The following is a 24899-nucleotide window of genomic DNA, read 5'->3' on the forward strand; positions in this document are numbered from 1 at the left end:
CTATTAGTCATTTGCTTATTTAAAATATCTTATGTTTATATCTATAAATTTTATATTAAAATTGGCCTAATGTTCCATTATTATACTTTAAATTTGATTAAAAATTTCATTGTTCTCTTTTTATAAAAACTAATAAGTCCGCCGTTAACCAAATGAGTTTATCTGAGTTGACTCATAACCCAATCCCCTTATCTGCCAAATGAAAGTGTACGAATAAATTGTTATTATCTTTGTGCATACAACTTTGGTTGTATATACCCTTCTCACATTTGTCAAAAAAAGAAGAAAAGAAAAAGAAAAAGCAATGCACACTATGCGCAAGGAGTTCATAAGGTCTTTATTGTCTATGTCCCTACTGATGTAGCAAGCTAGCAATTCAATCCCTTTTATCTATCGATTGAGTGTGCACAAACAAATTGTTATTATCTCTTTGAGCACGACCTCAACTGTATATATCCTTGTTGTATTTGCCATAAAAAAATTCAAAAATAGAGGCATGCCTCAGTTGTTTGTGCCCATGCCGATGCAGCTGCGGTAATATCAAATCCCTTTATCTATCGAGTGAGGGTGCACAAATAAATTATTATTATTATTATTTCTATGCGCATAATCTTGACTATATATATGTTCTTGCAATATTTGTTATAATAATAATAATAATGATTATAATAATAATAAGGTCCCTCTTGTCTATGTCCCAACTATATATGTAGCAGGGGACAATCCAATTCCTTTATCTATCACGATTGAGGGCGCACAAACAAATTGTTATTATCTCTTTACACACGTATATGTTCTTGTTGTATTTTTCCATAAAAAAATTCAAAAATGGAGCCATACCTTGTTGTTTGTGCCCATGGCGATGCCGCAACAGTAAAATCTAATCCCTTCATCTATCAAGTGAGGGTACATGAATAAATTATTATTATTTCTATGCGCATGATCTTGACTATACATGTTCTTGTGATATTTGTCAAAATAATAATAATAATAATAATAATAATGAATGTATGTACATTGTGCGCATGGAGCTCACATGGGTCCCATTGTCTGTGCCCCTGCCGGTGCAGCGCGCTCGTGCGTGCGTGGTCGGCCGCGCTGCAGCGTAGCCTTGCACGCCATCGTTTATTTCCTCTTCTTCTCTAATTAATGTTCTCTCTCTATATATCTATTTAATAACCTCTATATATATATATATATATAATAACCAATATAAATTTTGCATTAATTAGAGCTATATATATATATATATATATGAAACATATATATGGATTTATGGAAGGGATGATTTAAGGACTTAGCTAATTAAAGCATAGACGTGGATCTTCTTTGATCTTGAGATCATAGACATGTTTAAGACATGCAATTGATATTTAAGATATGTCAGTGTCCTTCTACGCACAAAAATTATTAAGAGACAGACAGATATAATAATACATTAATTATGATAATTTAATTAATTTTATAAAAATTTATTAATTTGGTTAAACGTCATACAAGAGATCACAAGTATAACAACTGTAAGATTTTTAGGAATCAAATCGAGTTAATAAATTCTTTTACTATTTAACATAAAATATTTTTAGAGAAAAAAAATAATCAATACAATCATTAAGTTTATTTTTAATATGTATATATATATATATTTATTTATGTTGTTCATAATATGGGTACTTGATCAATGAGGATGATATAAGTGGGCTATGAAAGTTGCGTGTATGATTTTATGTGTAATATTGTGACATTAAAAGGTTGCGTATAAAAAGAGATATGGGAAGCATGGCATTAAGTTTTCTATTTTATTTTTATTTTTATTTTAACATTGAATAATGGAAAGATAATATGATGCTACCATGATAATCAATGCAGTGTTTTGGTTATTAAAGAGAATTTAATACAAGTTTGGTTAGGTTGATATAAAGTTTTTATTTTATTTTATTATTATTATTATTATTATTATTATTATTATTATTTTATTTTATTTTTTTGAAAAGTCAAAATGGAGTGCAGAAAGAAGGGAAGTTGGAGTTGACCATTGACTTGGGGGACTGCCAGCAAATGGTCACGTGTGAATTAGACAAAAGATCATGTCGGCGCACGTGTCATCATTGGGCCCACCTCCTTTTTATAATAACATTGGAAAAAGGATTTCTAAATTTTACTACCAAAATTTACTATATTATTATTATTATTATTTTTCTTGTGTTGGCATGACATGTGGGCCTCCGAGAAATAGTCCAAGTGGAGCACTGGGTTGGGTCATGTTTGGTACGGCCCACATCAAGCAGCCCTTGCCGGCACACAAGCAGGCCCAGTTGATACGTTTGCTAATAGAAACAAAAAAAAAATAATTTTCGTAGGGACCAATGGCATACTTATAATTTACACATACACATATATATATATATATATATATATATATATATATATATACAGAGAGGAACAATTTAGCTAGTAGGGTACTACCGTAAATAACAATTTTATAGTTGTCTCTATATCATCCATTAAATTTGAATCCAACGGTTGCAGATCATCCATTGGTATAAATAATAACAACAACAATGTTCGTCAAATAGTACAATCAACAATGGATGAACAAAAGCTATCAACAATGCTAAGTGGGACGCACAATACTTACATTATAATCATCTGATCATATCTCAAAAGTAGCCCTTGCAATCATAGATGTCCAAGCTTATTTGCACCCCTTGGCATGTCAAAAGTTTTTTTCTAAAACTAACACACCAACCCACCGACCTCCTTTTCAATCCAGTATAACTTTTAGCCACTATTATTTTGTTACAGTTGTCTGTAATCTCTCTTCACCCTTATTTCTGTCTCTCACTTTTTTTTTCTTTTTTTTATTTTTGTTTTCTCTGTGAACACTTTGCGAATGTTCACAAAGAATATATTGCTATATATATATATATATATATATATATATATATATATATGGCACGTCCTTAAGGACATCCCATAATACTTTGAGTTTGCATCTTAAAAACATCAATCATTACATATACAATATTAATAGTGTTAACAATGCCGAACAATGATCATGCACTATAAAAACAACATTGATTTTGCACAATTTTCTGTGCAACAGTTATGATGGTTCCGGTGGGTAGTATGATGTGTTAAGTCACTAAAAACTCACTCAAGGATTAAATATACACACATAATCAAAACAAGAGAAAAAAAAAAACAAGCAAATTGATAACTCAATTCAGCACAAACTTGCCTACATCTGGGGGGCCAGACCCGGAGAAACAATCCACTAAAAGAGGTTTAAGAACAAAGAGAACAACACTCTCTCACTATCTCACTCTCTCAACACAAAGAATATCCTCTCAAGATTGCCAGACGGCAACTCACTCAACTCTCACCGAAGAGTCTCTCACTAATTGGCTCATTCTAAATCTTCAAGCATGATCTCTTATATAGATGCACCGATGTCTAATATAGTTACCTCTTTTAGAATTCTCCGTGGCTTTCTAACTTAAACACCTTCCAAAGTTAGATGTTGCAACTAGTGTTGCAACATGGCCCACCTTACTGAACATAACTGAGTTCTAGCCAGATGCACCCAAATCTGCGGCCTTCAGTCTCCAATTCCTTTTAGTCCGCCTCGTAGCAGTTGACTCAACCCGAGCTCCTCCTGCCTGCAGCTGCTTCCTTCCTCTTTGTCACTTCAGTAGGTTTCCCTCATCCGAGGGACGTGCCCACCAAGGCACACGCGACCATCTCACCAAAGATAGCCACCGAAGATCTCTCGAGTTCTTTTCAAACTTGGGCCCAAGTCTGGTCTTCCCAAATGATTTTTGTTTGACTCATGGAAATATTACTATTAAAATTGATCTCATATTCATCCCAGTTTAGTCTTCAATATCTTCAAGCAGGATCTTCAATTATCCATGCTTAGATCTTCAAATCTCTAATCATATCTCTTGCAATCTTCAATCAATCTCCACATATGATTATACTCCATGAATAGTTCCACCCATAGATAGCTCTTGGATCTTCCTTCAAATTGTGTTGCTAAATATGGTCTTGATAATCTCCTTGGTTTCTTCTTACGTAATTTAGTTTGTGTCTTCAAATAGCTTCACACCAAACTAAATTTTGTGTCTTCTAATAGCTTTATACCAAGTTAAGCTCCATGCAATCTTCATGATCTTGAATTCTTGCAAATGATAAAATATTCCTCTCACTCTTTAAAATAGATCTTTATAAAAATTAACTCTATTAAAGATATAATTTATCATCCCAGATCTTACCAACGATAGATAAACATACTTTAAATAGAACTTACCTTTCTTGAAGAGATCCTTTAGTCTTTATGCACTTTTTAAAAATAGTTGATTATCACATGACTTTATTGAGAGGAAAATCTTCTAAACATAATTTTCATTTTGATCTTCTAACCCTTGCAGCTTCACATGTCATGACATCATCATTTTGCTATATCATCGTCCTAGTCAATGCTTCCCTTGCTGAGTCATCATAGCCACATCACCTTCTTCTCACCATGTCATTACTCGGCTTGTCATATAATGCCAATCCACGTCATCAGACTTAACAGGTTATCATCAAATATTTTTAAAAAACAGTAACTCTATGGACATACTCAGATATTTATCTATATATATATATATATATGTATATGTATTTTAATAGGACTAATACCACCCATTTCTAATTGGCCAGCTTAATTTATTATTTATTTTTAATCAATTCTTATACCTTTGTTAGTAGAATTAAAAAATGACGATTAAATTAACTAAATTAATACACAAAATATGTTTTAAATAATTATATATTCAATAATTATATTAAATATATATTATAATACTAACCTGAATATCCGTGAGTGGATGTATACATATAAATTATCCATTTTTAGATTATATATATATATATATATATATATAGGATTGGGCTTCGACTAAGCTTAGAGTTTGGGCTTGAATTTGGGCCAAGACAAAACATATTCATATAATTCGTATTTCAAATATTGGGTTTTAAATAATATTTCTAATTATTTTATTATTTCCTTATTAATTAATTGGTTATATATATATATATATGAAAAATCAAGAATTACATGCATACACCTATCTTTTTCATATATATATCCTCAGAAAAATTTGAAGTTCTTATTTCTTATTTTCCTTAGTTAATTAGCATGAGGAATTACCTTAAATTAGTAAATTAATTTATAAGTTTTTTCATCATTTAAATATAGTAAAATATTTCTCAAATATCTTAAAATTTTCTCAAAATATGGCAAAAAGTTAAAAATATTAAACTATACATCCACGAAGTGCATTAAATGCATGGAAAGAACAAGATGATAAGAAATTTCATACTTTTCACTTCAACATTGAATTGAAAAGCCATTTTTTCGGATTAAAATAAAAAAATAAAAAAATACATATATATAAAATTATATCATGAATCTTCCATATCTATCTTTTCATATTTCCAAGATTCCCTTTGCACGCTCACCATGTCTCAAAAAACAGTCCAAAAAATAAATTTATTCAAATTTAATTTACTTTTAAATAAAATTCTTATAAAGCCCCCAATACTCGCTTGCTATCCCTACACTCCTTCTAATTTTCAAATTATAATTTATTTTTACTATATTTCTTATTTGATCCTTATGAATTTATGATAGTAATGTTTTAAAAAAATACAAAAAATACCCATATAAAATATGGAGAATATCCTATATGGCACAAGAGTGATAAGGGGTTTGCATTAAAAAAAAAAAAAATTGTTTACCTTTGACACTAAATGAGCTTATATAAGTTCAAAATGATATTGTATTATTATTGGTTAAAAAACACATTAATGTTAAAAACTAAAAAATTTTAGCTTGCGCTAATGCATAGTTAGATTGTGATCTAATGCATACGAAATAAAGCGCTCTTCATCAATTCTTTTTAATAAAAATAAATAAACCAATACTTCATTAGTTATATAAAGATAATTATATAATGGTAGATCAAAAACAGAAAATCAATACAAAATTGATAATAATTTTTTTTTTTATTCACCAGAGATGAAATAAAATTTGATAAAAAAAATTATTATCAGTATATTAATCATCTTGATAAAATTTAAAAGAAAGATGGTTATTAGAGATGAAATATCTATTTTGGATTGCACTGGGACTTTTTAGTGGTAAGACCTAATGACTTCTTTGTTGAAGTATATATTTTTTTATTTTAATATGTGTATATATATATATATATAGATATAATGGAAAAATTTTGAGACTATTAGGTAAAGGGAAAGTGAATGAGGGATGGATTGTTAATTGCATTTATTTATTTTTAATTCTAAAAATTTTAATATGTAGTGGTGAAAGAGTCATGTCAAGCACAAATAATCGCTCCAATTTTGTACATGAGGTACAATTGCATTGATGAATATGTACTTTTTATTTGCAAATAAGAACTATTTTGAAATGAAATGCCATTAATATCATGCTTTGGGAGTTTAAATTTCCTGTTTTAGTTTTTACTTGTCACACCAATCAGTCTAGTCATTAAAGGAGGTATGGGGAAGTCTAGTTTAAGCTTTATAGAATGCAACGCAGGGGCATAGTAAAAGGGGTAAAAATTTTAAAAAAATTTACTTCTTAAAAAAAGGGAAGTAAAAATATACTTATGCCTTTCTCAATGTTTTTTTTTGTAAATGTAATTATAAAGAAAGAAAAAAATAAAAATAAAAATAAAAATATACTCTTCTCAAATTTTATTTTTTTAAGAGAAAATTACTGTTCACCCCTCGTAATTTTCAAAATTTCCCAAAAACCCCTCCAACTTTTTGCACACCCCTGACAAATCTCAGTTATATTTTTACATTCCTTTTAACCCCACTGGTAAGTTGAAGTGGGTCCACGATATGAAATTCCTTTTTGCCTCTGCAAAAGTTGGGAAAAATGGCGCCCAATCATAACTTTCTTTATCGATAGTTTTTCAATGGCCTCCCTGCTTGCTTTTTTCTCAAACAAAGTTTAGAAGGCTCATATCTTGTTCTTCTTGTTCTTCTTGTTCTTCTTCTTTTTCTTCTTCTTCTTCTCATTTGGTGTATTCAATTTTAGCTCTTCCGATTAAATTATGGAGAGTTTTTGTGCTATTCTCAGATACAACGGGGAGGGGACGAGTGCTAATGTTCACTGCACGACTCTTGGGAATCGATGTTAGATGAAATATGTGAGCGATGGGGTCTCGATATTTCCCGTGTCGAGTGAAGTTTATCACACCCGATGGACATAAAAGCAGTATGTCTCATATAAAAGCGAGGTTGACTTCCAGTAGCATGTGTCACGCGTGCACTCCATCTTCAAATGTTACATTGTTGATCTTGTTGTTGGGAGCAGATGATGTGGCATCGTATCCCACCGAAAAACGAGTTCTTCTCGTTGTAAGTTTCTTCTCGTTTATGTTTATATAGTTGTAGAAGTTAATTATTGTTTATTATCCCCATCGCCACTGCTTTACATTTATCAAGTTTCCATTTAAACACTATCGTCTCCGATTAACTTATTAACTTATTATTTAACTTTTTGTTTTTAACGTTTAAGATTTATGTTTATCGCTTTAAATATTTTTGTGTCTCTGTTTAAATATTGATCGTGTTCGCTTAAAACTAAAGTGTTGGCGGGAATTGAATCGGCGGCAGCTTGCTCCACATCATGGCGAGCTCGAGGGTGTGGCATGCCTTCCTTCCTCATCCGATCAAGTCGAAGTGTTGTCGCTGGATATTGGACAATGTTTTGAAGGCGCTGAACATTTCGTAGACGCACTTTAGGAATTTTTCTGCAATCAAAAGGAATTTTGACTTCAAATTCATCGAAGAACGAGAAACACCCGGGGTGATCGTGGAAGGAAGCTCGACTTCAAAAATGGCGTATAAGGAAGCTATATTCCCCATACCGAGACGATGGCGAGTCGATGGATGAAAAATCGCGAATCTGCGTTTATGCATCGCCCGCGACGAGAAGGCAACCTCGAGTGTCCTGAGCGAAAAGAGGATCGAGTCGTGAGCGTCCGAGGTCCGCAGAAGTTGCGTTGTAGCCATCTGCACGCTTTCGGTCGCAATCGCGAGATCGTGGAATGAATCTGTGCACGACTAGGCATTGTGTATATACTTCTTATTATTGTTTAAATATTGAACTTTATATTTAAATATATCTCTTACGTTTTAAATATTTTTATTCTCTCGTTTAACTCGTTATTTTTATCGTTTAAAATAAATTTGTATCCGCTTAAAATGTACAACGGGATGGTGCTAGCGGTTCCCCAAGCGTAACTAATACACGCTCGGTTCCCCAAGCGTTTCCACTCCCGTCGCACATAAAAAATCGAACATTACATTACACTCTATAAGAGATTATTAAGTAATAAGGATATTTTTAAGCAGAAAAATATTAAGTATATTTTTTTGTTGTAATTACATTGATATTATTAAATAATAAGGATATTTTTAAGCAGAAAATATTAAATTTAAACAGAGAAACCTAAACTTAAACAGAGAAAAGCGAAAGTTAAAAGGGCAAAAGTTATCATTATACTGAGTTAAAATGAATGTTGATATTAGCCGATAATGAAAATGAAAAATGAAAACGAGAACCCTACCCGATAATGTACCTGCAGGACTACAATATCATCCAACAAGAACGAGAACCTCAAAAGCGAAAGCAGAATGAATTTAATTGAATTTAGATACATGTACATTTACATTGACAAAATTTGTCATGTTCTTCGGAAAAATGAATTGAATTTAAAAGCGGTTTACATTTGAAACTATTACACCTATACTAATGACTATGACCCCGCTGCATGTACACTCCTCCTCGGTTCATTTTTACGATAGAAACGGAGTTTAAACAATTACATTGATATTTACACAATGAACTATATACTTAAACACCGAAAAGTGTATGTTAAACAAATGAATCTGGATTATTAAAGAAAGAATCGTGTATACAAATATAGAAAAGAATGACTAAGAACCCGCTACGAAGACTCCCCTCGGGTCGTGATGCCGGGTGCCTCCCTCCCTAAGTATACGGGAAACATACCTTAATCGCAAATAAGGGACGTCGGTCTGCGATGCAGTAGCTTCTCACGGCGTGAGTGGCTCGCTCGATAAAACCGCATGACATAGACGCTGCGATCGACACTTCCCTTTTTACATCGTGGGGCTTTAGTGTAGGTGAACAAGCGGGTACTTTCGATGGTCACGACTCACCCAACTCCATGTCGATCATGGAGGTCGAATAGGTTCCATTTGTCGAGATATACAAGTTCATATTAGAATGCCGATTATTTTACCGAACACTATTACACAAACACAAATTATTAAAGCACTTACCATTTCTAGCGTGTTTTTATCGTATTCTTCGCTTTGGCATGAAGAATAATGCCCATATTCTTGTTTTTCATTGTCGAGGGACGATGACATGGAAGTGGCCACTCATAATTATCGGGAGGATGACGATGTCCACTTCATGCAAGTTGCGCCTGTGACATCTCCAATCATAGCCATCGTGGATTACGTATGCGTCGTCGCCTCGCTTTGACATGAACAAGGCCATGGCGGCGTGTGATGGAGGCGCGCCTCTTATAACGATCATGGCACTACGCTCATCGTCTTTTGCAAGATACATACGAATGCGTCCCATCACATCGCTGCGCGACCATCTCCTTCCCTCGAGTAGGGTCGAATAGATTGGCCCGCGTGTGGTGCTGTGCAGTCATTCTTCCACACGGCATGCTTTCGTGGTTGAACGGAACAAAGACATGTAAACAATGTTGTAAGTATAAAATTAAACGTTAAAGTATAAACTTTAAATTCTATATTGAATGTTTAAGCAGTAACGTAATATTTAAAAGGGTATCACTTATAAGTTAAATGTTATCGTCAGAATTTTTAAACGTTAACGCTCCTACTTAAATGGTAACTAAAAAGCAGTTTTAAACAATATCATAAAAACTTCAAACTTACTTGTCCATAGGGCGCTGAGGAAGATCCTTATCAACTCCTCGTCAGTACTTATTGAGGCGCGATTGGCTAACGTATTTTTTTCTTCTGAATGAAGACTCTTCCAAGTTCTTCTACTTTTTATCGGGCTTCCTTTAATGAGAGCACGACGCAGCATCAACGGGAGACACTTCCTTACATGCTTCTTGTTCTTGTGGGATTAGTATCGCGCCCGACGCGGCAGCGGTCGACCGTTGGTTCCAATGCGAATTCCACTTCGCTGAGGATAGACTCAACGACCTTCTCAACCGTGAGTTCCACGCAGCCAGCGATCAATGGGAGACACAACGTTATGCAGTTGTTCTTCATCATGGATTGTGTCCATCTTTGATGCCGCAGCTGTCGGTCGCCGGTTCCACCGTGATGCATGATGTCGCCAACAACGTAGTCGACGATCTTTTTCCACCGCAGCAAACTCAGCGCCATCTTCAATCTCCTCCACCGTGATGGGCATGTCATCAACGCTAACAACATCGACCGCCGACGGTGCTGCTGCCGATGGTGTCGCTTATTATTTCATCGTCGTACCGCACGGGTGGAGACGGAGGCATTATTGTTTTTCCTCTTTTTTGCAAGCTTCTTCGAATGAGGCCGTCTTTGAAGGGCCACCCCGATGATGTCCTCGCTCGTCGAACTCCGACGGCGTGATCGATCCCGGGTGCTTCATTTGTTTGAAGGGAAAAGGCGCGATCGATTGTGATCGCGACCGGCCTTCCAATGCCTCCACCCGAGCGGCAATGCCGAGGGAACTCGGTCATCAAAATCCCGCAAGCTCGCGATGAGAGTTGCGGTGACATCCCTCGCCTAGTGCCTGGGAGCTGCCACGTTCGGGGCCGATGCGGTCGGGGAAGCCACGGTCGGAGCGGGGTGGGGAGGGCTTCTCGGCCTCGACGAATGCGTTTTGGCTCGGAAGGCGGAGAACGGCGTCCAGCCAGCAAGGAAGAGGTTGCCTCTCATCTTGCCTTTCGAGCAAGCGGTTCCCGAGACAATAGCATCCGAGCCGACGGTTGGCTCGAACAAATACTTCTTCATCGACGATTCAGCGGAACCACTTTCGAGAAACTAGCATGTGTAAAAGCAAACAATCTTAGCGAAATTATTTAGTTTAAACAATTAAATCTATATTTACACATGTAACTCAGTATATTTAAACGTTATAACCTATTGTGTTAAACGATAGAACAAACAAATTAAACATTAAACTAAAAAGTTTAAACGGTAGTTGAACAAAGTTAAACGGTAAGTTATAATGTTAAACGATAGATGAATAAAGTTAAAGCGGTAAATGATATGGTTAAACGTTAACGTCTACGGTTAAACAAAATATTTTTGAATTATTACCTCTTTTCCTTCGAGAGATGACAAACTCGTCTCTATCGTCGCTTGCTTCCGGTAAGTATTTTCACCGTAGCACAGCGATCCTTGGGATCTTGCAGAAAGCGGACTTTCTTTCCGGTTCCCGGTCACTTTCAGTAAAACCGGATGTTAAGCGCTCACTGCGACCCTTAACATACCCGGTGTTGGTCTTCTTCCCCGCGCATCTAGATTGCGACTCGGGTAGCGGCTTGTGGTATGTCCTCCATAAGCCACTTGGCGTCGCTTGCGCCCATGCGTAGCGCCCATTCCCGGTAGATCATCGACATAATCAGCGATCCAGCTTAGGGAACCGGCGAGGGAGGTATTTGGGAAGAGGATTGTACCCGGGGAGAGTACACCATCGATGGTTTGGCAAAATTCTCCTCTTCTCCTCTCGTCCAACGAGTTCTGAAGAGTGCTCCCGATGGAGTCTCGCTGTCTCTCGTGACGTCTTCGATAAATACCTCTTCGAAAGTCGACCGTGTTTTCTTCTTACGAAACACGATCGCCTCCCCATCGCAACGCAGGGCAAGAACGATTGCCACATCTTCGAGGGCTCGAAAGTCGAGATGCTTTCCCGATCCTCGAATTTATTGGTGCGGTTATCGTATCTACGCAGCAGAGTCGAAGAAGGGCTCGCTCTTGGTATCACGACTTCCAACTCAAGATACGTGAGCGGTGTTCTTCGGATGATCTCCCAGTGTCGAGGGATCATGTGAACTTTCAATTCGACCCACGGTCTCCACTACTCGGGTGTCAAGTAGCATCGCCCATTAACTAGATTGACCGCCATAATCACAGGCCTGCGACAATAACAAAGACATTGTTAAGCGGAAATGTAATTTGTTAAACGGTAAACACTCGGTTCTAAACACCGATATCATTTTTTTAAGCGAGTGACGTATACTATTAAAAGCGAGATACAAATAATTAAACGGAGACGAACTAACTTAAATGGTAAAAGCTCATTGTTTAAACGGAGACCCTCATTTTTTACAATCGCAACCATATCAATCGAAAAGGGTAAACGTAAATTATAAACATTACACAAAAGCACAACAATCGGGAAAACCATTTCGATCGTATACATAGACGAAAAATGTAAAACAAAACAAAAACCCTAGCATGAGACATCTCCCTGCAGACTAACAAAACCCCAGATTAATCCCCCGAAAGCTTCGATGTCTTCCAACAAAAAAACAAAATCACAAACCAAAAACCGAAAAAAATGTCTCTTCGTAATGTAATAGTTAACAAAAACCATAATGAATACCTTAGACGCAAAGTGACGAAATGCTCGAATACTTGCACGGGACTTCTTCTTCGAGACGCCGGTGGAAAGGAAAGAGTCTGCGTGGGAAGAGAAGAGTCGGAGACGCAAGTTGAGCTGGAGTCGCGAGTTGAGAGAAGACAAGCATTGTAATGCTCTAAGAAAAACCCACCCACTTCCTCTCACATCCCCGAAATGGGTGCGACCACGACTTCCCGTGCAAGGGCATTTTCAGTCCATAAAATTTTTAAATACACTCCGCTTTAATGCCGTTACGTCTTTTGGGGTTTCAAAATCATGGAGTTGAAAAGGAAGGGGTTTTTAGGGTATTCAAACTATGGGGGTTTGTTTGGCAATTTGGCAAAGTTGTAGGGTTTTTTTGACAATTTCCACTTTTTTTAAATATAATTGCTCTAATAGATATATAAAAAAATGTGTTATAACCAAAAGGTTGATGATTCACACTACTAAAAATATAGTATAAATTTTTTTTTAATTTTAAATTTTGTTGAATACTATAGTGATAATATATCTCTAATTATGAGTTAGAATTGTAAGTTTGAACTTTATATCAGGTAGTGAAGGCCCAGATTAAATAACTAATTTTTAATTCGTGTGTTTGCTTCCGAATTTGTATCATTTCGTTTATTATATTTGTCAAAAATAAACAAAAAAATATATTAATTTTTGTAAAATTCCCATAAAGCTTTTTTTTATTAAAAATATATTATAAAAAATGTATCCATACTTCTCTGATTGTTAATCAAGTATTATTGTATTAATTATTAGATTATTTTGTGAAATTTTTTTTAAATACCCAATGTACTTTTTAGAAAATAAATATCACTAAAATATTGAAAAATGATAATAAATAAAAATGTAATCGATATAGTTATATACAAAATCATTTAGTTTGGATAAATTTTATAGAAGATATTTCATTTATTAAACCATATATAAATAAATATATATATATATATATATATTTATATGTGAGCATCACAGTCAAATAGTTTTTTTTGGATTTAATATGCATTGAACATAATGTTGTCAAGAGTCCCTATTTATGGGCACAAGCTTTGGAGCACAAATCTAATCCTAACTATCATCTTTCTTTTATTGTTTTTTCACCTATCCAAATGTTCCACAAAAGTCTGAAATATGAGGTATTGTAATATGTAAATAAATATTGGAGTCTCATAATGTTCAAATGAGAATAATATAGAATTTTTAATAAAAATACGTGTAAACAATTTAAATGGTCTCTTAGCTTTACACATGTTTCTATTTCAGTCACCCAGATTTAAAAAATTATAATCTGGTCATTTGTTTTTAATTTTTATTATAATTTAATTATCTGAATATGCACCATTAATGATTATAATATGTGGCGTATTAAGTGATATTTTTTTTTTCTGAGCTAATATCTGAGTTGGCATATGTTATATGTGATCGCCGATAACAATGTATGTTTAGGTGATTAAATTATAACAAAAATTAAAAATAAAAGATTAAATTATAATTTTTTTAAATTGAGTGACTAAAATAGTAACATACGGAACTATAATTTTTAAATTAGAAATGTTCTTATTATTTATAAAATGAAAGAAAAAACCACTCACTCAACCATGTCCAGATATATTATCTGAAACATTATTCAATGAAATGACAAGAAATATAATTTTTTTAGAAAATACAAGAATTACAGAGAGAAAGTGGTTTGAAAATCAATATAAAAATTAAATTTTTATGTTGGAGAAAAATAAATAGAAAATTTCCAAGGGTATATGTGTAATTTTGACAAATATATAAAAGAAAAAATTTAAAAAAAGAGGAAAAAGAAGTGTATAAAAGGAGTAAGACAGGAAAGAGTGATGCCAATGCTTTCCCTGAGTATCAGAGTTGGAGAAATCTCAAACAATGGGGACACTGGGGCCTGGATGATGCTGGATTGGATTCTTCTTTGGGGAAAGAAGGTAATGCTGGATTTGATCAGCTTGTCTTCTGTGGTTTTTTGGCTTTTGATAGTTGGATTTTTGCTGTTTTAGCTCTTTTTTGGGTTTGGGGGTTGTGAAGTACATCTGGGTTCTTGTGATCTTAGGATTTGGGGTGTTTGTAGAATGGGGTAGTGAGAGTGTGTAGAGTTTTGAAGTAAAGGTTTGATCTTGTGGTTTTGTTTTGAGTTATTTGAACTTTAAGCTTTGATTTGGTGTGTTTGGGGAGGTTTCAGTTCAATGTTTTTTTTTTGTTTGGAATACTGCTGGATTGAAGAGTTTTAAGGTAAAGGTGTGGTTTTGTGTTGATTGAACTTCAAAATTGGATTTTGAGCTTCTTTTGGAGAGATTTCGTTTCAATGGTTTTTGTTTGTAATGCTCTACTAAAGTGAAGGTTTTTGAAGCAAAGGTGTGAGTTTGTGTTTATGTTTTTGAGTAGTTTGTAGTTAAAGTCGGATTCGGTGCTTATTTTAAGGAAAATTGGTTTCAAAGTTTGGTGCTTGGAAGCTTCTTAGGGGTCTTGTTTTTTGAACTTCAAACTTGGTTTTGGAGCTTAGTGTGGTTGCTTGGCAAAAAAGGTGATTTTGCTTGGGGTTTTAGGAAAGTTTTGCCAGAAAGAGGTTATTTGCTGATGAGCTGGTGGTTAGAGTGAACATCAATTGGGTAAAGACTAGGTTTGATTTGGGTATTGGGGTTTAGGGTTTTGGGTTGATGAAAATTCGAAATGTTGGGTTGAACTTCAACCCTAAGTCTGGAACTAGTGTGGTTGTTTGGATTAACGTGATTTTCTTCGAGTTCTAGGAAAGGTTTATTATTTTATAATGATTTGGTAACTAGGGTGAACATAAATGGTATACTGACTAAGAATGATTTGGGTTTATGTAAATTATAGTGTTGGCTTGTTTCCAATGAAGCATGTTTTCACTTTGCTTGCTTGTTATAAATGGACATTAAGAGAAAAATTATGAGGGTTTTCACTTGTTTCTTACTTGTGAACGGGACATCCAGTGGAAAGCTATATTAGGGTTTTTACTTGTTACTTGTTGGGTTTCAGTAGGTATCTTAACCTGTTATTTTAGGTATATATTTTGATCAGTTCATGTTGTTACGTGTTATTAAGTGTTTTGTTTTTGCTGGTCTACATTGGGGAGAAAACTATATTAGGGTTTTTGCTTGTTTCTTACTTGGGAGGTTTTTAGTAGTTTTTTGAAATTGGTATTTTAGGTGTATATTTGTTTGGGTTTTGTTATTAGGTGTTTTTTAAGTGTTCTGTTTTTTCTGGTGTTGCCCAGCGGTGGATTTGGTAACTATCATAAGCAGGAATCATATAGACACTAAGCATGACTTGTGGTTTGGGGGTTTAGGGTTTAGCTTGTGCAGAAGAAATTGTTTGTTTTTGGTAAATTAGGTTATAAGTTACTTCTTGGAATGGAATTTGAGATGAATTATGCTCTGTTTAATTCAAAATGTCTTCAGTGATGGTTTGTGTGCTACTTAACAGTCGAAAGGTTATGTGATTTTGGTGACTCTTTGAAAGTGTTTTCAAAAGAATAACACTAAACTGTAATCTAATTTGGATATTTGGGAGAACACGGAAGTTCACTAAGCATGGGTTAGCTGAATTGATGTAGGATATCGCTTGCTTCTTCTTAGAAGAAACAAAGAACGGGTTTGGATGTGGAAATTGTTTAAAGTTGGGTTTCTATTGATACTTTCTATTTATAAAATTAATGCTTAACTGAATTTTGATTTGGATATGTTTGAGTTCAGTTTAGCTTTACAAATTACAAAGTATGATTTGGCCCTTTCCAGGAAAGAAAGAATTGGAGAAAGAAATTAGAATGGGCTTTTGATTTAAAGGTTTTCTCATTCTGGAGTCTAGTTTAACTCATTATTCTTATCAAAAATCTGATTGCATTGCAGTTTCTCTAATCATAGGGGAGTTCTGTGCTTGAATGAAAGTTAAAGCTAAAATGGAAGAAATACAGCCATATTTGGAACATTACCGTTCATCTTCATCTTCGGCAAGTAGTCCAGCTGGGCGTGCGACTACTAGCAACTTCTTTTACTTGAGGAAACCTGGTTGTAGTAAGAATCCAATCTCATTCGAGGACTCGCCTGAATGGGATGAACCGGAGGTTTTCACACAATTAGAAGAAGGTGGGGATTCAATTCGAATTGCAACCACTACAGCTTCACCATCTTTGTCTAGGATTAACAGCCGGTCATTTCTGTCTCCATCGTTTCTCGAGGCTTCTGCTTCTGCAAGGAAAATAGCTGGTGCAACAATTGTGTGGAAGGACCTGTCTGTTACCGTGAAGGATAAAAGTTCAAACTCCTACTCTATTGTGAAGAGTGCCAGTGGATATGCTTTGCCAGGGTCACTTACTGTTATCATGGGTCCTGCTCGAGCAGGGAAAACAACACTTCTGCGTGCCCTTGCAGGTGTGCATCATAATTATCATTTACAGTCCTTGGATAAATTTGTTAATCGCTTGTAACATTTACTACCTCGTGTTGCTTTTCAGGTAGGTTACGTGGTTCGGAAAGAATGCTCGGGTGAGTTTTCTGTGAATGGGCTGAAGTCTCACTTGCCTTATGGTACTTATGTAAGTGGCTTCATTTAGCTGTCAATGATTTGAAGATGTTGATATGATTCAATGCATCGTTACCTTAAAAAGGTTATATGGTGTGTAGGGTTATGTGGGTCGAGATGAAATGCTGATCGAATCTCTCACTGTTAGAGAGATGCTATCCTACTCTGCACTTCTTCAACTTCCTGGTGTCTTTTCTGAGAAGAAGAGCATGGTGGATGATGCCATAGCTGCAATGTCACTTGGGGATTATGCAGATAAACTCATCGGTGGCCATTGTTATATGGAGAGACTTCCTGGTGGTGAAAGGCGTCGTGTTAGTATTGCAAGGGAACTTGTAATGCGTCCTCATGCTCTGTTTATTGATGAGCCTCTTTACCATCTTGACAGGTTCTTCTTTATTCTTTTAATATCATTACTGGAATTTATTTATTTATTTTTCCTTGAATGGAAAATTTTTAATCTGTTTATTTGATCTTGTTTCCAGTGTATCTGCACTTCTCTTGATGGTTAGTTTGAAGAAACTAGCGAACACAGGATGCACCCTCATCTTCACTATGTATCAGAGCAGCACTGAAGTTTTTGGGCTTTTCGACAGAATCTGTTTGCTTTCAAATGGGAATGTGTTGTTCTTTGGACAAACCTTGGGTTGTCTTCAGGTGCTTTCTCAGACCATTATGTGTTCTAGTAGTAAAGAAACAAACTGGTATACTGAAAGCTATGTTGATTTAGAACTTTATTGATAAACTGTTTTTCTTGTTTCTGTTTGTAGCATTTTGCAAATGCAGGATTTCCTTGCCCGATCATGCAAAGTCCCTTCTGATCATTTTCTGCGGGCTATCAATACTGAATTTGATAGGATCATAGCCATGTGCAAGAATTTAAAGGTATTCTGTCAAATTCAAGATTGTTTTCATTGCACCAATGTGATGGTAAATCAAACTATGATAACAGGACGAGCATGACTTCTCATCTGTAAACATGGACACTGCTGTGGCAATTCGCACACTCGAAGCTATGTACAAGGAGTCTTCTGACGCTGCTTTTGTTGACTCTTTGATTGAGTCACTTAATGAAAAGGTATAATTGTCTAGCAAGTCGGAGGACTCTTTATGTTGTACTAAATGTATGATGATCTTGAACCTCCTGTTCTGCAGGAAGGTCCGGAGATCAAAAGTAAGGGCCAGGCAAGTAACACAACTAGAATTGCAGTTTTGACATGGAGATCACTTGTTGTCATGTCGAGGGACTGGAAGTATTTTTGGATTCGGCTCTTTCTGAGTACACTTCTTGCATTGTTCATCGGCACAGTCATTTTGCAACATTGGCCACTCATTATCATCTGTAATGGTGAGCTAACCAAACCAGTTCATTTTATTTAAGCTTCATTGTTATGATCATAACTCTCAGTTTTACAATAATTCATCTGCAAATGAAATGCAGGTTAGAGTTGCTGCAATATTTGCCTTCGTATCATTCACCTTACTACTTAGTGTCATCAGCCTGCCTGCTCACATCAGAGAAATCAAGGTGTTGCATTCATTCTTCTTGATTTTGTTTTAGTTCTTTCCTTCCAAATATTTTGAAAATGCTGATAATTTTGCTGTTTATCAACTAATGCAGGTATTCAAACACGAGGAATCAAACAGACACTCAAGTGCTGGTGTGTTCCTTCTCGGACACCTTCTTGCAAGCATCCCATTTCTATTCCTCATCACCATTTCATCGGCTTTAGTCTTCTACTTCTTGGTCGGCCTTCAAAGTGAATTTAGCTTGTTGATGTATTTCGTCCTGAACATGTTCACGTCTCTTCTCGCCAACGAAGGCCTTTTGATGCTTGTCGCGTGCATCTGGCTTGAATCCTTTGCTGCTATCATTACCACTGTTTTCATACATGTAAGTACAAGTACATAATATAAAACCAGTGAGCAGTTAAAAGTTAGTCTAACATCGTGTTGGTTTATAGGTTATAATGATGCTCGTCGGAGGCTATTTCCGGCTCAGAGATGGATTACCTGAACCTATTTGGTACTATCCATTCTCGTACATTTCATTCCACACCTATGCAGTTCAGGTAAGTTCTAAAAATTCTCAGAGAATGTTTACCAGCTCAATTAACTGTATTTCGATCTTGCAGGGACTGCTGGAGAACGAATACATCGGTACATCATTTGCAGTTGGGACAAGTGAGGGCTATATCTGGTGTGCAAGCAGTTCGTGGTTCGTATGGCATTTCTTCGTCAAGGGATGCAAAGTGGTTCAACTTACTCATACTGTGTCTGATGGCGGTCGGTTATCGAATGGTCTTGTTTTGCTTGCTTCACTTAAATGCGAGGAAACTCATGAATGGATTGCTGGCAAAAGTTGGGATGAAATGAAGGAACGTGCAATGAAATGTAGGCAACTTTTTGAGCTGGAAATATGTGTTTTGTTGTGTAAACTGCAGAAGATGTGCATGTTTTCCAGCTTTGAATGCTAATGTAATCTATCTGGAATGCTTACAAATATAAATGAAATGCTTTTGGGTTTGAAAAAATTTCTCATTTGTAATTAAAAATTTATGCAGGGTTTCTTTAAAAAAGTTTCCATCAGGACATGGACATTATCATTTTAAACCCTCCAAAAGTTTAAATTATACTTTGTACCTCCATTAAAATCAAAACATTTTATTGGAGTACAACTTGGAAAATAAAGAGAAACACACTTCAAAACAAACACTCTTGCTACAAACGTCACACTTTGTTTATTTATTTATTCATGTATAATTTTTCACAAAGTGTTTGTTGTTCATATTATAGAAATTAATTAGTGATAATGTGATGGCTCAAAAGCATGGAGCTCATTGATAACTTCACTTAGAAAAGGACTTTGATCTTCAAGTACTGCAGTGCTGTTTTCAGAGGATCTAAACTTCTCTTTGTTTTTCAATTCATGATGCAAAGATGTTTCATGGCTTGAAGATGATTCCACTCCATCTCCATGCATTGAATTCTGTAACCTCTTCATGTATATCTTGTACTTCTGTTATCAAAGATAATACCTAATAAAGTCATTAGTTTTTAATTGACACATAAATATATATATATATATATAATGTTGTGTTTGTTGTTGTATAGGGCTTAACAAATTAACTTGTACCTGCAAGTGACTGGCAACTTGTTCTCTAGTGAGTTGTTCGACATTCATAATCTTCATGATTTTCTTCGGCACAGCCTCTACACGGCAAGGAGCAAAATTTTTAACTTTCCATCATGAACTTTTTTCATATTCGATCTCTATTTTGAATAAGATCGATCGATCGAAAGACTTACTATTAAGTCCTATCGTGCTTACTGCCGCGACAAATTGCTTATGGAGTTGCCTTGTCCAGTGAAGTCTTGATTTCTTGAGATTGCGAACATCGGTCACAAGCTCATCATTATTGTAATTGTCATTTGGAATAGACGAAGAAGAGAAGTCACAACTTCTTTTCTTCAACCGGTTCGAGCACATTGTTGTTGTTGTGTTTGATTCTGATCTAAGTAAATACTTCATTTGATCACCAATTTGTTTTCTGAATACATGTGTCCATATGTTCTTTAATTCCTTTAGTGTCACTGGCTTCACAAGATAATCACAAGCTCCATATGCTATGAACTTCATTAATGTGCTTGTTTCTCCATTCCAAGACATTACTTGAAAAATCAAATTCAACAAATTAAATTAACATGAATTTATAATATGAAGTTAGAGAAGAAGAAGAAGAGAACTTACTGACAACAGGGATGTCAAACTGCAAACCAATGGTTTCCAAGATGAGTAAACCAGCTTCACTTGGTAAAAAAGCATCACTAATAATAAGATCAATGCTTTGTTGATTCTCCAACACAAATGATATGGCTTCTTGCACTTGTTTGCAGCTTGTCACTGTGTGTATATATATATATATATATATTCAACCAAATTAATACTTAATGTGTGTGTGAGTGTGTGTGTATAAGGAAACCCTAATTCTTAAGTATACATTGTGCACATAATTTTTTAAAGTTAAACATTCTCTGTTTAATTCACTCTCTTGATATATACATATACAAATTCTTAATGAAAATTTAAGGGTAAAACAAGTGCAAATATTGTATTATATATAAACCATAATTCTTAAGTTTGCATGCCAAGTATTTAGTGTGTGTACATAAATGTACAAAGTTGAACATTCTCTCTCTCTTCTTGATATCTATATATATACACCCACCTTTACATATAGTGAAAGTTATAAGGGTAAAACAAATATAAAAGATTGTATTATAAACCCTAATTCTTAAGTATGTTAAATATTTAGTGTGTATATACACTTTATATCTGTTACATTCTCTTTTTTCTCTTTCTTTATATATATATATATATATATTTATATGCAACCTTATAATGAAAACAATTATAAGGGTAAAGCAAATACAAAGATTGTATTATAAACCCTATTTCTCAAGTATGCCAAGTAATGAGAGTACACATATATATACACCATATATCTGTTTGTTTATAGTTAAACATGCTCTCTTTGCTATATATATATATATATATGCTTACAACCTTATATAATGAAAATTATAAAAGAAAAGAAAGAATGCATACCTTTGTAGTCACACTGGCATAGAAGTTGCTCAATGAGAAAGAGATACAGTGAGTTACTCTCAACCACCATAACCCTAAGTCCTGATGGCCATGGCTTCTCATTCACCATCACCTATACCAAATAAATATATATATATATATATATATTCATTAATTCATCACCTTTACCATATAAATGTGTGTGTATATATATATTTAATTATATACATGCATAAGCTTAGCATGCAGAGGGTCTCACCTCGCAGGACATGAGGTTTATACTTAATGGAGAAACTTGGTTAGGGTTTAGAGTTATCATGCAATTGTGATGAAAGTTTTTGGATATATATATATACGTTGCAATGCATGCAAGTATTAGGGTTTGTGAGCACAGTGAAGGGTTGGAGTGGGCTATATATATGACAAAGAGAAGAAGGTTTCTGGCTCATGTTTGAACACTTGGAAGCATAGAGACCATGGAATGAAAATGAGGACAGTATTGTTTCAACACTCTCTCTCTTGAGTGTTTTATTGCTAGGGAAGAATAAATGCCTTGGTGTGACTTTTTTTGCTTTAGTAAAATTTTTTTAATGTAAAGGGATAAATTAAAGTTGTGGGGGAGAAAGGAAGGAAGATATATAGAAGCCAGGGCCACTCCGACTCAGGCACTCCAGTTGATAGGACAGTTTAGTTAAAAACTCTTGAATTCTACGGGCCTTTTTTTATTCACTTTGTTGTTGTTTTTTCTTTCTTTTTGTTGTTTTTTTTTTCCGTTGTTTTCTTTTTCTTGCTTCACTTCTCCCTTTTGTTTGTTTGTTTTATCTCGTAGTGGATTTTTTCTTTTTGTATATGTTGTTTTGATGTCGCGTGTTGTTCTTATTTTTTTTTAAATAAATGTTAATGATTTATCCACTTTTTTTAATATATATATATATATATATGGAGTACTAAAAGGAATATGAGGGAAAAAACCATAGATTATATATAGAGAATATCATCTCTTGTATGTTAGATATATAATACTCTTGAAATGTGTTTTAGTTTAATGAGGTTGGATTAAGGGATGCAATCAGGTAAAGGAACATTAATAAGTAAAAGATGCTTTATAATAGAAAAAGAGTATATAATGCATTAAAGTGTTAAAGTTTTTTTTGTAAGGTTTAAGTACGTGTTTGCTTGTTTGTTTGTTTGTTTGTTTTTTTAAATGTTAATTTGCTATGCAGCTCTATCTCTATGTTGATTTTATTTAGAAATATTAATTAAGATATGCTTGAAAATTTAAAATTTTCATTCGGCCTTGACATGTTTTAAAATTTTCATTCGGCCTTGACATGTGACCAAAATTTATGATTAGTTTTTATTTTTTTAACAAAAATAATTTATGAAATGCTAATGTGATAAAATACAGTATACCAAATTTTAAAAAGATAATAAGTATTTTTGAGTAAAACCTAGTATCTTGGACAAAAAGAGTGGAGCAGCATCATAAAAAAAAGAGTGGAGCAAGAAAATAACCAAATTTTATCTAGAATCATTCAGTATGTAAAGTAAATATTAGAGAGGATAATAAAAAAATATAAATATAAATTCTATTGAATAACTACTTAAAAAATAATAATAACAAAACATTGTATCCCAAAAAAGTTAACAATAAGTATTTAAATGTAAAACCCTAGTTTAAGATAAAATGAGTGAAGTAGCATTCGAAAAAATGAACTTGGCATATGATAAAATAAGCTTAGCAACATTGGAAAAAAATGACCCAACATCTAGAAAAAAATTGAGTGAGAAATAGTGTAAAAAAAAATGAGTATAGTAGGGAAATTATTTCATTTAAAAAAATATTTAGCATAAAAAATTTAATAATTAAACATTACATCCCAAAATGGTTAATAAGCATTTAAGTGTAAAAATCTTAGCATCGGATAAAATGAGTGGAATATCATCAAAAAAAATGACTCTAGCATCAGATAAAATGAGTGGAACAACGTTGTAAAAAATGACACTAGCATCACATAAAATGAGTGGAGCAACATTGGGGAAAAATGATCCAAGCATCGGATAAAATGAGTGGAGTAGGATCAGATAAAAACGAGTGGCACAACATTGGAAAAAATGATCCCAATACCTGATAAAATGAGTGGAGCAACATTAGGGAAACAAAATGATCCAAGCATCGGATAAAATGAGTGGAGTAGGATCAGATAAAACGAGTGGCGCAACATTGGAAAAAATGATCCCAGTACAATAAAATGAGTGGAGTAGGATTTGGAAAAATGAGTGGAGTAGGAAAGTATTCCATTTACCATGAACCATTCAATATATTAAGCAAATATTAGAGAAAGACAATGTAAATATACAAGCATAAATTCTATGAATTATTACTTAGAAAAAAAATAATAAGCATGAAAAAAATTAAATAACAAAACATTACAATTCAAAAAAAAATTTAATAACCATTTACGTGTAAAACCCCAAAATCAAAAACATTAGTGGAGCAAGAAAATATTCTATTTACTCTAAACTATTCAATATATAAATCAAACATTAAAGAGGACAATATAAATATATAAGCGTAAACTCTATGGAATCATTTAAAAAAATAATACACTTCTCTTGATCTAATTAATATTTCAAATGTAAGAAATTTTTGTGAAAATATTAAATATTTTTGGAGTTATTTAAATCTAAGGGTAGTTCTCTGAAAATGTGGAATATTTGTGGATGTTTTTGCAAATAACTTCCCTTATTTTCATTTTATTTTTTAATAATGAAACTAGAAAAATAATCCATTGGAGTTTGCTCAAAATATGGATTATATTTGAGTTGTTTGCAAATAACTCCCCATATCTTTTATTATTTTTTGAAGCATTGTTCTGAAAATATGAATGTTTGAGAGGTATTCTTGCAAATACCTCTCCGTTGAATTTAATTATATATATGTATTACAACCTGGGGGCCATGGGCCGTCATTTGGGCCGGCCCACCCGGGAACCAGCCTGGTTAAGTCCATTGGGTCAGCCAACCCACTGGGCC

The 24899-nt window shown here is 34.2% G+C and overlaps 2 protein-coding genes across 2 annotated transcripts; one reads left to right on the forward strand and one right to left on the reverse strand.

The window, feature by feature from the left end:
* Window positions 1-14561: 14561 nt before the first annotated feature.
* Window positions 14562-19651, forward strand: LOC120275569 (ABC transporter G family member 3). Its single transcript, XM_039282189.1, is given in 16 exon segments — window positions 14562-14661; window positions 16603-17124; window positions 17208-17248; window positions 17250-17288; window positions 17377-17663; window positions 17761-17932; window positions 18046-18087; window positions 18089-18160; window positions 18228-18353; window positions 18431-18586; window positions 18588-18623; window positions 18717-18803; window positions 18897-19169; window positions 19240-19347; window positions 19411-19458; window positions 19460-19651. Coding segments are annotated over 15 exon segments (2169 nt in total). The 5' UTR covers window positions 14562-14661; window positions 16603-16634.
* A 427-nt stretch (window positions 19652-20078) lies between these two features.
* On the reverse strand, window positions 20079-21102 carry LOC120275570 (two-component response regulator EHD1-like). Its single transcript, XM_039282191.1, has 4 exons — window positions 21027-21102; window positions 20585-20947; window positions 20412-20488; window positions 20079-20294 (listed from the first exon to the last, which is right to left on the reverse strand). The coding sequence occupies exons 2-4, from the start codon at window positions 20943-20945 to the stop codon at window positions 20079-20081; spliced, it is 654 nt and encodes a 217-aa protein (XP_039138125.1). The 5' UTR covers window positions 20946-20947; window positions 21027-21102.
* Window positions 21103-24899: the final 3797 nt, after the last annotated feature.

This window comes from Dioscorea cayenensis, chromosome 14 (assembly GCF_009730915.1).
Source record: "Dioscorea cayenensis subsp. rotundata cultivar TDr96_F1 chromosome 14, TDr96_F1_v2_PseudoChromosome.rev07_lg8_w22 25.fasta, whole genome shotgun sequence".
Taxonomy (NCBI): Eukaryota; Viridiplantae; Streptophyta; class Magnoliopsida; order Dioscoreales; family Dioscoreaceae; genus Dioscorea; species Dioscorea cayenensis.

Excerpts from the sequence above, each read along its gene's own strand:
- LOC120275570 (XM_039282191.1), bottom strand. The coding sequence starts at position 20,945 with ATGTCTTGGAATGGAGAAACAAGCACATTAATGAAGTTCATAGCATAT. Across the intron at positions 20,489-20,584 it reads AAGCACGATAGGACTTAATA|AGGCTGTGCCGAAGAAAATC; the intron begins GTAAGTCTTTCG and ends CTTGCCGTGTAG. Across the intron at positions 20,295-20,411 it reads AAGTTGCCAGTCACTTGCAG|AAGTACAAGATATACATGAA; the intron begins GTACAAGTTAAT and ends CTTTGATAACAG.